General features: G+C 36.5%; 1 protein-coding gene across 1 annotated transcript in view; it reads right to left on the bottom strand.

Annotated features, from left to right (window-relative positions):
• Positions 1–283: 283 nt before the first annotated feature.
• Best2 (bestrophin 2) overlaps positions 284–16094 on the bottom strand; it is a 48703-nt gene continuing 32892 nt past the window's right edge. The window contains exons 5-10 of the mRNA XM_071783159.1: positions 9008–9246; positions 6376–6504; positions 6158–6265; positions 5668–5928; positions 5203–5464; positions 284–4369 (exon numbers count right to left, since the gene is read on the bottom strand). Coding sequence (XP_071639260.1) covers positions 3312–4369; positions 5203–5464; positions 5668–5928; positions 6158–6265; positions 6376–6504; positions 9008–9246 — 2057 coding nt within the window. The 3' untranslated portion in view covers positions 284–3311. The remainder of the gene's footprint in view (positions 4370–5202; positions 5465–5667; positions 5929–6157; positions 6266–6375; positions 6505–9007; positions 9247–16094) is intronic.

A 16094-nucleotide genomic window follows, 5' to 3' on the forward strand; every position in this document is an offset into this window, starting at 1 on the left:
CGCTAATTAACAGTATACCTCTATGTTTTAATAATATTAGTTTGTATTTTTATCAATTTCTATTTCTATTTCCTTTTTAATCGATTAACTTTTTCAATTGCCGGCTTCCCTGATTATATAATATATATAACTTTTAATATTATAAATTTTCTTGTTAAGAGATATATCTACAAGGTTTAAAATTAATAATTAAAAATTATTTGTAATATTATATATGATCATTTGAGAGCGATTTCAGCAAATATTTACAAAAAATTAAAAATTTGAATAACGCTCGCTATAATAGTTTTTGCAAAGTATTTATTTCAACATAGATTATAGATAATTAGAGATAATATGAAACATTGCTTATATAACTAATTATAGGCACCGAAAAACTTAGACAAGTCGCTTATGTAATTCCGATTGTTCATAATAATCAGACGTTTTCGTTGTTACCAGAGGTAACGAAAGAGAAAGAGAGAGAGACAGAAAGAGAGAGAAAGGAATATATTTATATATACAATTATTCTAAATTAAATATCTACAAAATCGCGCGAATTCTCTTTCCTTACATTATGTCGCCAAATGTAAGGAGTTAAAAACAAGTCATTGCACAAAGAAATTGCTCTAACTATTAGATTATAATTAAGGCATATTTAACAATGTTATAAATAAGTATTAATATTAGGCACGCAATATTTTTCCTATTCTTCTCTGTTCATCACAGACCGGTTATATGTATAAATTGGCTATTTTATAATAGTTAATATATGTATAACTATTATATAACAAACTATAATATTATATATAGTATACGTTTTGTTTTAATAACGTCACATATATGATAGTCTTATATAATAGTCTTTTGTAATGGAAGCACAATATGCGATATATGAATTTTGATCTATGCATCAATTTAATCTCTTATTGTTAAGACCAATCCATATAATTTACAAAATGAAAAAAATTAAAATATTGCTTTTGATTATAATAAAAAATCAAAGTTATAGAAATATCTATAAATATATACTAATATTTAATACTAATTTTATAACAAAAAAATTATAAGGTTCTACTAGTTATAATTACGATTGATATTTTTGGTAAATGTGCCAATTCTATAAAATTTCCATTTATACAATTAAATTATTACAAGAAAAACTGCATTATAAGTGTCGAAAATATTACTGTTCCCGTCATAAAATTAAAAAACAATGCCTATACGTATTGCGCGATAAGATAATAATATTCAATAATATATAGTTGCTTGTGCAATATATATATATAAATATATATATATATATATATATATATATATATAGCACTTTGCCGTTTAGGTTTATGCGCACATGGCATTGAGCATATTTATTGTAATTCAATAAAAATATTAACTTAATAATTATAATATTATGTACATAGGCTCGTCATTCGATAAAATTACGACGCTTTTGCTGTTGACGCAATTGCACTAATATATAACAACAATAAGCAATAATTGACATTAGAAACGTCTATTGGAAACATCTTGAGCCGTAGCGTAACATTTGCACATCAATCATCGAAATGTACAAAAAACGTTTCGTCTTAAGCCGTTCTCCATCAAATAAGCATTTATATAACTTAAAAAAGATATTTCTATATACATATTCCATTATTCCATTATACCGTCACTATTATTTGCATTTTATGTAATTAATTAGTTTAGCTTATCAATAGTTCTCAAATAAAATTAAAAATAATGGAATATTAGAGAAATATCGGAAAAAATATAAAGACGGTGTTACGCAATCATTAAAAAAATACTTGATAAATATTTTAATAACATCAGTTACGTGATAGATGTGCAAAAATGACAAATAAAATGCCGATATATGTGTATATATACACGAATGCATACTGCCATCAGATATTCGACGTGAAGAACGAACATTTTGCACCAATAGAATCTATGGCAATTATGGAACGTGTTGGAAATAAAATGATAAAAAAAAAAGACAAAAAATTTTAGCTATGTACAAAGCGTGAATATTACATTACTAATAGATTTGATTTCTCTCGCATTACTAATCCACGATTGTCGTAACGTTACAGATATCCTATCATATTAGATATCTATTAAAAAAATGGTATCACAATATCATGACGTATGCGAACGAACGAATTCGTGATGAAATTATATTATATGAATAAAAATTACAAATTAACTAGTGTAGCAACAGTGTGCATTTTAAAATTAATTGATTAAGGCTTTCTTACAGTATTACATTATTGCACGACAAAAAAATCTTTCCAATATTCCCCACTTCAAATTATACTTATAACTTTCTTTCATTGCGAGTGAAAATGATCGATAATCGATTGGCAATAAGTTATTTGATTTCTTCGACGTATTTCACGAGAATCAATCGTTTTTTTTTTTACTTAGGTCGAGAGAGAGAGAGAGAGAGAGAGAGAGAGAGAGAGAGAAAGGCAGAAAATTTACATATATAAAATATATATTTTAAATATATTCTCCTAAAAGATTGATCGTCATATAGAATCTTTAATGTATAAATTACTATTTACAATATAGTAGTGAAACATACTATAATTATTCCTCTTCGTTGATCGCTAAAAATGTAACATAGTAAATGCGATCAATTTATAATAAATCGTTTGGTATACTTTGTTACATCTTTTTATCTGAAGTACAAAATATTTTAAAAGACACGTAAAAAGAACAAAATTAACATAAATAATAAAACTATAGAAAATAGAAGAGCGTGCGCTATCTCTTGTATTTATCAAGAGTAATCGCGCTTTTTCTAGAAACAAATAAGATGTTATAATAATATAATTAAAGAATCCTAAAGGAAAATTCAGGGTGATGTTTGATGTTTGAGAGTGGTCGACTCGTAGCCGACGGATTCTCCGAGTTTGATCTCCATCCCATGTATATTTCAGTTTTATAAGAGATTGGAGAATTGAAGATTGTGAATAAAAGATAAATAAATATGAAATAAATGGCACCCTGCGTTTTGGGAACTCAGATTTCATCAGGATAATCGCCGTAAAGAAAAATTCTAAATAAAAAATTCTAAGATAAAATATAATTTTCTGTATACCTCGCGCTATACTTTACAATTTGGAAGGTCTATAAAAGGAAACGAGATATATCGTTAAGGAAATTCAGACATTAGTAATCTCGTCGATAAAAAATCTAGACGAGGAATGAATAAATCTGCCACATCACAATAAGGGAAGGGACGAAGATGAATCTCAGGAAACGTCAACAGGACGTTGTATTCACTAATTAGAACGAGTAAAGTCCGCGTTATTGATTTCCTCCATCAAACGTAAACTTCGCCCCTCTTGCTACCGGTGACGGTCGTCGTGGTGGTCACGCTCGTAGACGATGTTGGGGACGTCGAGCCTAAGCCGCTCGAAAGCGACGCGTTTGTGCACGAGACGCTACTGATTTTTCTCGACGGATCCTGGACCCTCTGATTGGACCTGGAGAGATCATGACCGAAGCTGCTGGTCCTCGATCGAATACCTTGATTACTGGACACGCTAAAACCGTCCTGCCTGTTCGGCACGGAGATCATGCGAATTTCCCTCGGCTGCAATCCTGGAGATTGCGGCAACGACATGCTTCTGTCGTCTCGACCTGCCTGGGTCAGTGGTAGTGGCGGACCGGGCAGCGAGGCCGATCGTCTACCTCGCGCGTCTGTCACTACCGCCCTGTTAGCTTGAGTTCCGGGCACAGCGGCGGTGACCACGTAGCCTAGTTTCTCGGGTCTCATCAAGATCGGCGAGCGATCGTTGTAGCCGTCAAAAATGGGCGAGCTGCCGTTGCTACCCATCGGACTGTTGTTGTTGTCGATCAACGGCGTCGAGCGATCTTCCTGGCCGGTAATACTTCCGCTTCTGCTGCTACCGCTCCCGCTACCTTCCTCCTCGCTTGTGACCTCCGTTAACGTCGCCTGGACGACGCTGTTGCCCTGATTGTTAATATGCGGCGTCGTGGTTGTCGCCGTCGTCATCAGACCTAATTGCGTCAGATGGCCCATGGTGACCGGTGTTAAGGTCACCGGTGTCATCAGACCGGCGCTGGTCAACGTCGGCGAGAGCACGGCCTGCGCCAAGGCCGCCGCTCCGGATTTCCCTGAAGCGGGCGTGCTTTCGGTTTCCTGTATCGGCGACAGCACCACCACCGACAGATCAGTTGGATAGTGACCGTTCGCTGGTATCACGCCCACCACACCCGCGCCGATGTTCGCCGCGTTGGTGGCGGACAAAGCCAACCTCTGTTCACGGTCGATCACCTCCTTCGTCACATCCGGAGTTGGTATGCGCGGCCTGTTCTTCAGGGATACCGGCACCGAGTTCAGCTTCGTCATGGTACCTACAGTTAGAAAAAGAATACAATTAGAAAAGTGATGACCGTTAGAGCGACGCTGGCTTGGTCGACTGGTTCCGGAATCGGGATCATTCCGAGGACGCGGAAAATAGGTAATGATGATGCCGATTAAACTAACGACTGTAATATTTCTCGGTTGAAGACCACGTTGAGCGAGCGTGAAAATGAATTTTAGACCATTGCTTTGGCGCCAGGAAGCACATCGAGTTACACTGACGAGAATATAATTACGCGGATATGATACTTTTGCGGTACTGTGTCTTTCTCCTTACGAGAATGAAGAAAAAAAAGGATAGAAAGAAATACAAGGACTTTAGAGAGTTTTCTCGTTGAATGCGAGAAATAACCACGGAAATTGCAGAGGTCACGCAAGATCGAACATTGCACAATCTCGCGCATACGTGGAATACAATAAAGGAAAAGCTTGCGATTCTTCGAGACTTTCTTTCAAGACGAGTTCGTGACTCAGAGGAAAAAATCTTCGATTAGCAACACCCAATCTTTGAAAACGTGAATCTTCTCCGAAAGCATATTAATGAGACAAAGAACATTCTATATAGTATTGTAAAAATAAAAATATAAAATCGATAAAAGATTTTAATACTCAATTCATCTTGAAATAGTTTTGCACGAGAAACGAAGATGTTGCTGTTTTCGAAGATTTATTTTGCTTCATTCAATTTATTGTCGTGTAACGTGCTCTAAATATAAAACAAATATAATTAGTAAGGCGTTGTTATTTTTATAAGTTTTATCGGAGCAAATATACGCAAATTAAGAGTAACATACTAGCTATCAATGTAACAGCTTCTACGCACCTTGGCGACCCATGCGCTGGCTCCGGACGCTCTTTCGCCCGACGAGACGATCGTAGAGCGACATTTTGAGATTGGGATTGTTTGTTTGCGGAAGACCGCCAGTCTCAGGGCTGCTGTATACGCTATTGTGACGGTTTCGTGAGAAGAAACCACCACCGCTGCTATACGTAGTCGAGGAACTACGAACCGAACCCACTCGGGTGATCTGTCGTTGGAACCAACCATTCTTCTTCCGTTCCACCAACGGAGTGTCCACGCTCTCCTGAAGAACATGCGAGATTTAGTATCGAAAACATCACGAAATTGTGGCAGAAAACAAATTCATATGAATCGACAAAATATCGAGATCCTAATTAATTGTTTGGATATATTTTATCGTAAATCTATAATTGTATAAAAGAGCATAAGTTAAAATTTATATAAAATTATTCTGTTATATCGAGCTTACAAGAACAATTCACTTACGTAATCGGCATACATATCATCTTGATGAGTTTTACGATGTTGACCGTGACTGTGAATCTGTGTGCCCAGCATCACGTTTGCGTAAAGAGCGTCGCTATCTTTTACTTTGTAATGCTCCGCAGAGCCTTTCGGCTCCTCTTTTCGATATTGCTCGCTGGCGACTGTGTACGGCAAGTCCTTGGGCACAACTTCGTCCCAGTATTGATCTTTCAAGAGTTCCGGATGTTCCTCGTGCATCTCATCGACGATCATGTAACCTGCCTGTTATACGATAACGCGCGATGATATGATAAGCAAAAAATACATTAACATAGGATTGAAGAAAAGATTTGAGGTATATAGCAAAAAACATATCTCCATGCGCAAATATTTTGCTCAAATATCCATCACTTTTCTTTGTGTGAAAAAAAAACGATTTAAAAATAACAACGTTTTGTGGATCCTTTAAAACTATAATTTTTTTACAATCATCTTTCTTATTCTCACGTACCTTGATATGTCTGTCTATCAACCAATTCAGCTCGATGTCGTCGTCATCCTCGCCGAACGGATTAATCAGCACCTCGGCGACTTTTAGCCATCCGATGTAAAAACAAAACTGCAAGAATATACGTCAGTTTTATAAAAAGTCTTAAACATTATGCAGGAAAACTCCTACGCGGCATTCTGCAGTCAGCTTTTAGAGATAGTATCGTTCATCTTAATCACCTGCAGCGCTGTGAAAAACGGGAAATACATGTCCGGATCCTCATACTTTCCGGTGCCATTGGAACGTTCGACGAATTGCCTGCCGAGTAAGGCCGAGAAAAAGTAGGCGTATAGCGATAGTGTTACCACCTGAAAATATATCGAGAGCTTCGTGACAAAGTTCTTATTATACTATCGTGATAAAAAAAAAAAAACGTGGCGCGAGTATAAATTTTTAGAAAGAAACTCGCAGTCTCGCATTCGTCATGCACGATACGAAAGATTAGCGTGTAGTATAATTTATTTCGTGTAAAAAGCGGTTGCTTTAGACGTGAAGCAAAGTTGTGGTAGCGAATTACACCGGAAGTCTCGAACTTTGTTAGACTTCGTCTTGTCGCTTCTTTTTCTGTATCGTGTAAGTACAAGCAAACAGGTTTTAATGAATGAATATCAAGGTCGTCTCGCGAGCGCCGCCTTTCTCACTGAAGGTTATCAGGAAACGGTAGTTCATGCAAAAATATAGCGTGACTTGTGCATATAAGAGACAATAGATAGTGTCTTGCATGTGGACTTTGAACATTTCGGAACTTCGGATTGAAGAGATTTCTCTTGGATGTAACGCGCGCGAAATCATTCGCGAAGGCATGACGTATTTCAGAATAATTACTGTTCAACTCTCTTGTCGACCTTGACCATGCAACATGTATCGTATTTATTCTTCGTGTTTCAGGCACGTTTCATTATCCGCGCTGCATCCATCGGTTAAAGCTATAAGCTGCCAAAGGAATATTCTTTTTAATTAAACTTACTGTAATATATATACTGCGGTACATAATATATGTTTATAATAACTATGTTCCCTTATAAGCACAAGTACTAATAGCTTGTATTAAAATAATATGCTATAATTACATATTCCTTCAAAGTCAGATTTTAACCGCATCAAACAAGTTTATTTTAAAAAATTCATCCTTTAGTGATAAAACTTTTCTTTATAATTTATATTATTTCTATTCAAATACACTAAAAAAATGTAGTATATAAAGCAATAATAAATATTATTTATCATATATTATATATGGAAAATGCGGATATACTCTACGTCAGATTTGGGTTAAACATTTTCATCATGATACACACATGATATATCGTTGCGAGGTAGCGTTACAAGGATAGGCAAAAACGTTTGTAGTGTAAATGCAGGCGAATGTAATAACAGCGAGTATCCAAAACGGGTATTAATCTTCGACGGATGTATCATTACGCGGTGAATACTCTGCGGTCGTTACGCGTAATCTTCTTGCGATTTCACGGAGTATGTCGAATCGCACTATCGTCTTGAAAGAGATTTATACGTGATTTATACGTAAAAAAATACTATACATATAATTCATCGTTGCTTTGCTGGCTTTTCCCAAATTAATAACAAGCTTGGATGTTCTTAAACATTAAACGTTGATTGTCATTTTTTAATAAATCAAATATATTTTGATTTATTTCATTACATATAGTAAAGTGTATTTAAATATATACCTATTATGTGATTAAATATGTATTTAGATTTTTACAATATATTTAATGAGCACAATTACTAATAATGAGAAAACAAATGAATAAAAAAAGAGTTTAGGAATTTGCGAGAGTAATGCGAAATACGTTCTATAACACAAAGATTTGAGCGGAGCTTCTCTCATCGCATCACGTTCACCCAGATTTGCGAAATGACGCAGTCTTTAATTTCTTGAAAACAGTTTTAACAGCAGATAATTAAGGAAGCTGGTTGATGAGCAATTACAATTGCACAACGCATACATCTTCGCTAATTGCAAATACGAAATACATCTCTTTCGGGAAGAAGTTTCACTTTACTGTCTCATGTACTTAAATGCATTAAATCCTAAATAGGAAAGAAGGTTTACAAGATGTATATAATAAAAAAAAGTTATTAATTGCTGTGCAGTTAACGTCAATGGTTTGGCGTGCACTGTTATCAATAAGTGCAATAACAACTCATGTTTTGTAAGATAAACAATTTTAGCGATAAAACTTCTGTATTATTAATAATTATTTATGCATATAATTAATATTATACCGAAGAAAAGATACTTAATATTATTGCTTTAAGAGGCAAATTGCATCAAATAACGTTGGAAATATTTATAGTCAATATTTAGCAGCAGACAGCGACAGACTTTTCTATTGATCTATTGTCTCATTGTCAGTTTGATATCACATATTGCAAGTAAAGTGTAAATAATGTATTGGATACAGTTGCCGAAGAATTACATAATAATGCGTCATACTCCTGGCGCTTTAAAGCACGATGATGACACGATCAGTAAAGAACGATGAAGACATTCACGTAACATATTCGACATCTGCCAATGACGAGCGATACTATCGACATGTAATTTTTCCACGGCGCCAACGTGAGAAGGAATGAACAAAAAAACGTACAAAGTCACATTGTCTCTCTTTTCTTTTGCATGTGAAAAAAGAATGAATCAAATAAATTGTTAGAATTTCGTTATTCTTATAATTATCAGGATTTACACGTCGACGGATTTATACGTTTATGAATGGTTGCAAACTTTAAAGAAACTGACGACGCATTAGATCAGAACGCTTTTCGATTTCACGTGAGAATACTCACCTGAGTGTAGACTAGAGGAACACAGACAGTATCGTAACCAATCAATGCACCAAGCCTCTTCCGGATGTCGCTGAGCTCGACAAGGAGGACTTGCACTACTTGATCGCTTGTAATCAGGGCTTCTTTTCTCGCCCTGTTAATGATATTGGTCGCCCAAACCAACGGCATCCAATACTTAGACATGGCCGCTTTCTTGTTCATCATCTCAAAGATTTTCTTCTCCGATTCCATCATCAGACCTAAAGAAAATCGACGAGATTAAGCACGAGTTGTTTCGTTGCTTGCCCGACTTAAGCGAAAAACATTTCCGGATGTCCCAACTGTGTAATTACACAGAACTTTCCCCGCGTGAGACGCTTGAAAAATTTCCTCGACGAGATACGGGTGCTTGTACATATATTGTGAATCGCGATCGATATCACAGGGCAGTAAGTCAGCCAACCTGCGCCTCGCAATGCTCCGCGATCTTGCGTTAATTAACAAATCCATCAGCACGGTTCGTTAATCGGCAACGAATTTATCAAGCAATCAGCATCTTTCGCCGACTTTCGCGTGCGCAAGTTCTATATAGAATAGTCATATATTCGTTTGAGCTAGGTTGTAGGCTTGTGGGTGCGTACGTGAAACTGTGTAAACTACTAATGCAAAACATGTCCATTGTCTGCGTAATAGTTTCCTCGAAATCAAAGTGAAATCGTTAGTCGGGCAAAAGTTCTACGCTTTGTTTCCTGATTAACGATAATATTATACACAGACAGTATTAAAGTTTTGCTAAACGTTGTCATATTTTATTCAAATACACTTTCTTAGTGTCAAATATCACTTCTCATTTTAGCAAATTGTATATTACTTTCATATAAATCAGTTTTATTTTATGCATTGTGATTAATTTCTATTACTCTAATTTTATATAAATTTAAGCATAAAAAAGAACGTAGTTACATATAACCGTATATTTTTTAGACATAAATTTATGTTATGAATGAACCTATAATAATGTGTGAGAAAAAGCGTACTTCTACGCCATGAAAGAAGACGCTCAATATCTCTCTTCAGTAAAAAGCATTGTTATAAGCGATTAATAAGAACTGCACAAAAAAGATCAAATATTTGTTATCTGACAGAATAACAATTGCGTAAGCGTTCATAACTGGTGACATGAGTCTGTCGTAAACATTGGACGATGCGATAGCACGATGAAGGCGGGAGAGATTGGACAGACAAGCATTTGGTTAACTAATAAATCACCTTAACCGATATTAGATAGGTAAGAAACCAATAACGTAACGACTTTCATGTGCAGATTTGCAGCGTTTGAAAGAAAATCGAGAGATCGTGATGTGCGGACATTATCTAAACCGAGATTGTACGATATTATATGGCATGTCCAATTTCTTCCGCGCCAAATCTTAACGAGGAATCTTTTAAAAATTGCCAGGTGACATCTTCCTAGTGAAAGTCAGTGGAACAGATTATTTATATGACTGTAATTATTTAAGCATTAATACATCGGATGTGCATATAGATAACTTAAAATAATCAAGATATTTGGAAATAGTAATAAAATATTCACAGTTCTTGCATTTACTACTTTTAATATTGATGAACTAATACTTTCATAATTGAATTTATTTGTCTATTTTTTAAAGATTTATTTTTTTTGCTAAAATCCATGTAACTCAGAATTAAGAAAGCGTATCCATCACGCAATAATAAAAACTTTCTTATTGCAATGATCTAAGTTAAGTCTCCTGTCATTGCACATCCCATAAATACAGTGGATCTACGACCAAACAGATAGATTGGTCTTCTGTCCATGAGCGAGACTATATAGTCGAGACAAAAACTATCTTAAAAGTCACGGTGACCGCAAAGAGCAACTACTGGCTCGATTGGTGCCCGATCGAGTAACGGGAACATCGTAATTTTTCTCGGAGGTATCTTTTTATTGTTAGAGCAGAAAGGGTCGCGTTCGCACGAGCGTACATCCGTAACTAAGCTGGGGCGATGGCCGAAAAAAAATGAGGCAGCCTTGCTACGGGGCTACGGGCAGCTATCGAAATAACTCGCGGCGTCACTCCGACAAGTCGTTGATCGAAGAAACGGTCTGCGAGATGAAAGACACTACGGTGGAAACGGGTAGATTACTAATGACGGCGCACGCACGCTCTTTTATTCAGCGGGCGTAGTTGAATCAGGTACACACCTTAATAGCAAAAACTGACATAGAGGCAACCGGGGCATTCAATTTAGCGCGCTTTACGTGATTTATACGCCTTAAACACGCGGCATTAAAATCTTTTTTATTTACGGTAGATTTTATCCTTCCATTCATCTCTTCTACAAGAGATGTGCTCTTATATGCATAGCACGTATGTATGCTCGTACATGCTTAGCATGCATGTTTCAGCATCGTTTCTTTGACATACCGTTTTAAGGATCGCACGTTATCCCGTTCTTTTTTTCTTATTGTTAGACATGTATTTGTATATAGTGTATCATTTTATGTACCGTTTTGAGGAACCACGTGTTATCCTATTTTTTTACATATACTTGATTCATGAATCTACAGAAGCAACATAATTCTAACTTTTGTAAAATAGACGTAAGTAACTCTCGTTTTCCATATAAATATAATTATCATTCATATAAACATAATATTTGGGACAATTAATGCAACAAATGCAAAATGGGAGCAATTAAATGTTCTATTGTAACCGGATTTTTTAATCAAACACATATGTCTTGTGCACTTTTAACGAATATTAGTAAACATCGCAGAATGTTTGAACTGAAATCATTTTTGAATGATCGATCACATTGATTTGCGATCAGCTCGCCCCATTCATCACGCGACCTTGATATCGATGTCACACAGTGCACATGATATAGTGCACAATGAGCTTGAGAATTCGCAGGCTGCGACTGAAAGTAACGGCCGATAATTCATCGAGTGACTCATTCGCGTACTGCGACACATTACTGGCAGTGAAGACCAAATATGTCGAAACGAATATTATCAGTATTTAAGTATTTAACATAACACTTAAAACAAGATTAAATAATTAAAATAATTTTGCAAATTGCAACACATTTTGTTTGCAATAATAAAAAACAATCCTATATATATTTACACTTCCATATGTTACACTTCGGTTTACAATTTCCGAAAAAAGCGTGGCGCCATATGCGCCTAAAAAAATTTCGAAAGCGCCCATAAAGGTGATTTATATTCACTTTCACGGGTTTTAACAGATCGCACAAATTTATGAGATAACATCCGCTCAATTCGCGCGTTGGTGTAAAATTTACCGCTCGAAGCGGAACGCGCCGCGTGTCTGATGACATAGAACCGCTACTACTGTCTCTAGGAGAAGAGACAAGAATTATTTAATGCCATTAGTATCTGTTAATAGAAGCAAATCAGCGCGCATTAGGAAAGCGCCTGACCATATGTTATAGTTCTTCGACCCCGTAGTTGTTTACATTAAACTGTAGCTCGTAAATCATAATCATCGTATCGGTGAACATCGGTAGAGCGTTTATGGTATAAAACTCAATGCGCGTGTAATGAGTTTGAATCCGATCATTAAATCTGGATTAGTAGCTAGCTTTCTTCGCATCATTTACGCTTTGACCGATATAAATAGATGGATGATGTTGTAGAATTGTAGAACATAAAATTAAAGTACTCCGATGCCTCAATGCGCAAAAAAAATATTAAGATACTCTTGAATTCTAAATATAGATATAGATATCTATATAATTTTTTAAGACATAGGAAAAATAGAAATAGAGAGTAAGGGGAAAATAAGAATGGGAAAGTAATAATTCTTATTTAAATATCTAAAAATGCGTAATAGATTTAATGATGGAATAAATTAAATATAAATAATATAAATACCATATTATTTTTCTCAAACGATTCACAAAATATCTTCTTTATTTAAAAAATAGTTTCTATCGACTTAGGAACATAGTCAACAAGGAATGCTGACGCAAAAGTTACAACATAGAACCGCGCCTTCAGAACGAGACGAAAGATTTATTTTTCAAAAGCGATTATACGGCGGTGCGGATAAAATTCCAGAAAATTGTACCCAAGCGCAGTCAAGTTTTGCAAGTCTCATCAAATAAAACGACTTTGGCGATGAAGAAGTGGTTCCCTTCATTCCTGGCAGGATGTTTACCTCTCGGGACCATTGGCTATACAGACGTGGATGAGCGAGATGAAGTACGAGCACCCAGGGAGAAGGATACGCGGTAGGGGTCAACAAACGCGGGGATCCTTGCTCTGCTGGCAAGGTCGCGATAGAAATAAAAAATAAACCGAGTTCTCTCGGTTCCACTCGTTCTTCATATCCTTGCCGACGACGCTGAAAAGCAGTATCCTTCGGAGAAAACCAGTCTGCTGTCCGGTCCGTAACTCTTTAAGCATAGTCTACAACGCGGGAGCCGGTGTGAATGCGGATGTATCGCGTAAAAGTGTCGTGGGACGTCGACATTGGGCCATTCGAATTGATATAGTAATATCCGGCTGTTGTCCCGGGCTTTCTTTTGCAGGCTAACTAAAGGCATCAATGATAAGAAATCTGCGCTTTTCAGAATGAATCATTCCTGCTATATTATTAATACTGAATTGAAGAAGAATTGTCACGCGTGCTCTATAAAATAATATTTTAATACATATTATTTATAATGCACTACCTAAAGAGAACAATTGTTTTAAATAATTGTGTGTCTGTAAAAAAGATATCAAAAAAAAGAATATATATGATCAAAATATATGATCAAAACAATAATTATTAATTGAGAAGAAAATGTTTCCACGTCTTTTTAGTTATAATTAAATTCCATTCTATTCAGATCTTATTAGGTATTCTTAGGTATATATCAGATCTTTTCTTAGATATTATATATGAAAGAATAAATTAGCTCAGATCTACAATTTTTAACAATAAAATAAGAGAAAAAGGGTTTGACCGATAATGATTAAAATTTTTCCAGGAGATACAATTAGTTTCTTGAAATCTCTGGCGCGTAATAATAAACCTCTTGCACGTGAATAATAGTACCTACTTTCTGTTACATCGACGATATACCGTGCATGCATATGTGGAAGGTGGTAGCCGAGCTCAAGTCGCAGACTTGGCGCCAGTGAAAATGCACTGATTAGGAAATATTCTCGCGTAATTAGAGGCGAGCAACTTCGGAGCCACTCGGCGCGTGCGTTGCGACGGATGCGCGCTGGATGTCAATAGACTGCGTCTGCCAAAGAGAAAATCGATCATGTCCGTGCTCCGAGTCGAGACGCGCGTGCATTATGCGTTCACGTGCGTCGTCGCGATCCCCGCAAATCGCACAACACATGACGCGGCCATTAACGGATTTCACTATCATCTGAGCGACAAAGCGCTTCCGTTGCCAAGCGCGAATCTCTTATGCTCGCAGGAGAAATTTATGGGCTTTTCCATGGCCAAGCCGATCGTAAAACTCGATCATTACTGACACTTTCTGAGATAGAATAATTTATTCATTTCTGAGACAGAGTAATTGATTCATGATGTGAATCGTTAGGCAAAAACACACAGTGGTATACATCAATGATAAACAGATGCTTGGAAAAAGGTATTTGAAAGGCTATCTCGCTTATAATTATTTTCATATGGCATGAAAGTTCACGTCGATTTTATAACTATTAAAAAAGAAAAGTTGCATTATAACAAAGAAGTTGGATTCAATATTTCAATGACTGATTCAATATTAGAGTAATTTTATAGAAGATTAAGCACAAATAATTTAAATAAATTTTTGCATAAAATTTGTTTTCTCGTAAAAGATTATTTAATAGTAATTATCTCTGACAGGTAACGCATGTAAATGTTCCAATCTCACTTTCAGAATAGAAAGACTCTATTTAAATCAGTTTGAATTCTATAGATCCGTGACCAAGGTGACTCGCATGCCTAATTATTCTGTACCGTGGAAAACGGAGCTTCTGTGCAAAGCACGTTAATCAAATGTGATGTACCGATGCCTATGAATTAAGAATGCGAATGAACACTGATTCGCATCCTTAATTATTTAGCTGGATGCAACGACACTGCGTAGAAACTGAAATTAACTGTAAAGCGTATGCGCAAGGATTAATTTTAAACTCGGTAAAACGTGGATGTCTATCAAAAAAAGGATATACACCGAACAACCACCTGACGATTATAAATAAAAAAATAGAAGAAACATTTTTGTTAATTAGAAATGCATCGCTTATACATCACGCAGCAGATTCATAAATACGCGATATATACATGCGCGCGTGCACATGAACACTCATAAAGACGTCAAATGATTAAGAAATCTTATATTCCGGGAGTCCAGCGCGCGTTTCTCCTCGTTCTCTCGTTTCCTTCATTTAGGCGAACATGGTCAAGGTCCGACCTTCCCCAAGGCCGATATCTACGTAACGTTATGTTCAGATAAAGTTCACGGTTTTTCCGCTCTTTTGAGGCTAGTGACACGTTCACGTGACCCAGACGCGCTCTATAACTGTTCCTCGAGGGACTCGAGAATGTTGGAGAGTTCCACGAATAAATCGCGAAGGAATCCGTTATCTGCGACACGTTAATTGCAAGAATTCGATTGTTTCCTTTTTGAAAGCCCAATTGCCGTTGACGATATCCGCCAGTGAGAAAACGCCTATTGTGTCACGCGCATAATCGCGCATAAAAGTTTTATCGCGGGATTAATTAATACCATAGATTTCCCCCGTCTCTCGCCTTGACTACTGTGAAATTCCTTTGAAACCCACGGCTACTGGACAATCTAATCTTATCTACCGATCCGATGGAGCGCGTGCTCTCGAAGCTGCTATATCCGGGCGTAATTATTTTCTTGCGGATCGTGCCCGCGCCGCCGATCGTTTGGCATAATCGCGGAGAAATTCTACCTGGGACAATAATTTGTGCTAAATATAGGTAGCGCGTGCTGCGCACACATTGGCGTATTACGGTCGTTCAGTGAGTTTATACGAAGGATGGAAAAAGAAAAGAAAGAAGAAGAAAAAAAAACGAAGAAACGGATTCTCAAG

Source organism: Temnothorax longispinosus, chromosome 7, assembly GCF_030848805.1.
Source record: "Temnothorax longispinosus isolate EJ_2023e chromosome 7, Tlon_JGU_v1, whole genome shotgun sequence".
Classification (NCBI taxonomy): Eukaryota; Metazoa; Arthropoda; class Insecta; order Hymenoptera; family Formicidae; genus Temnothorax; species Temnothorax longispinosus.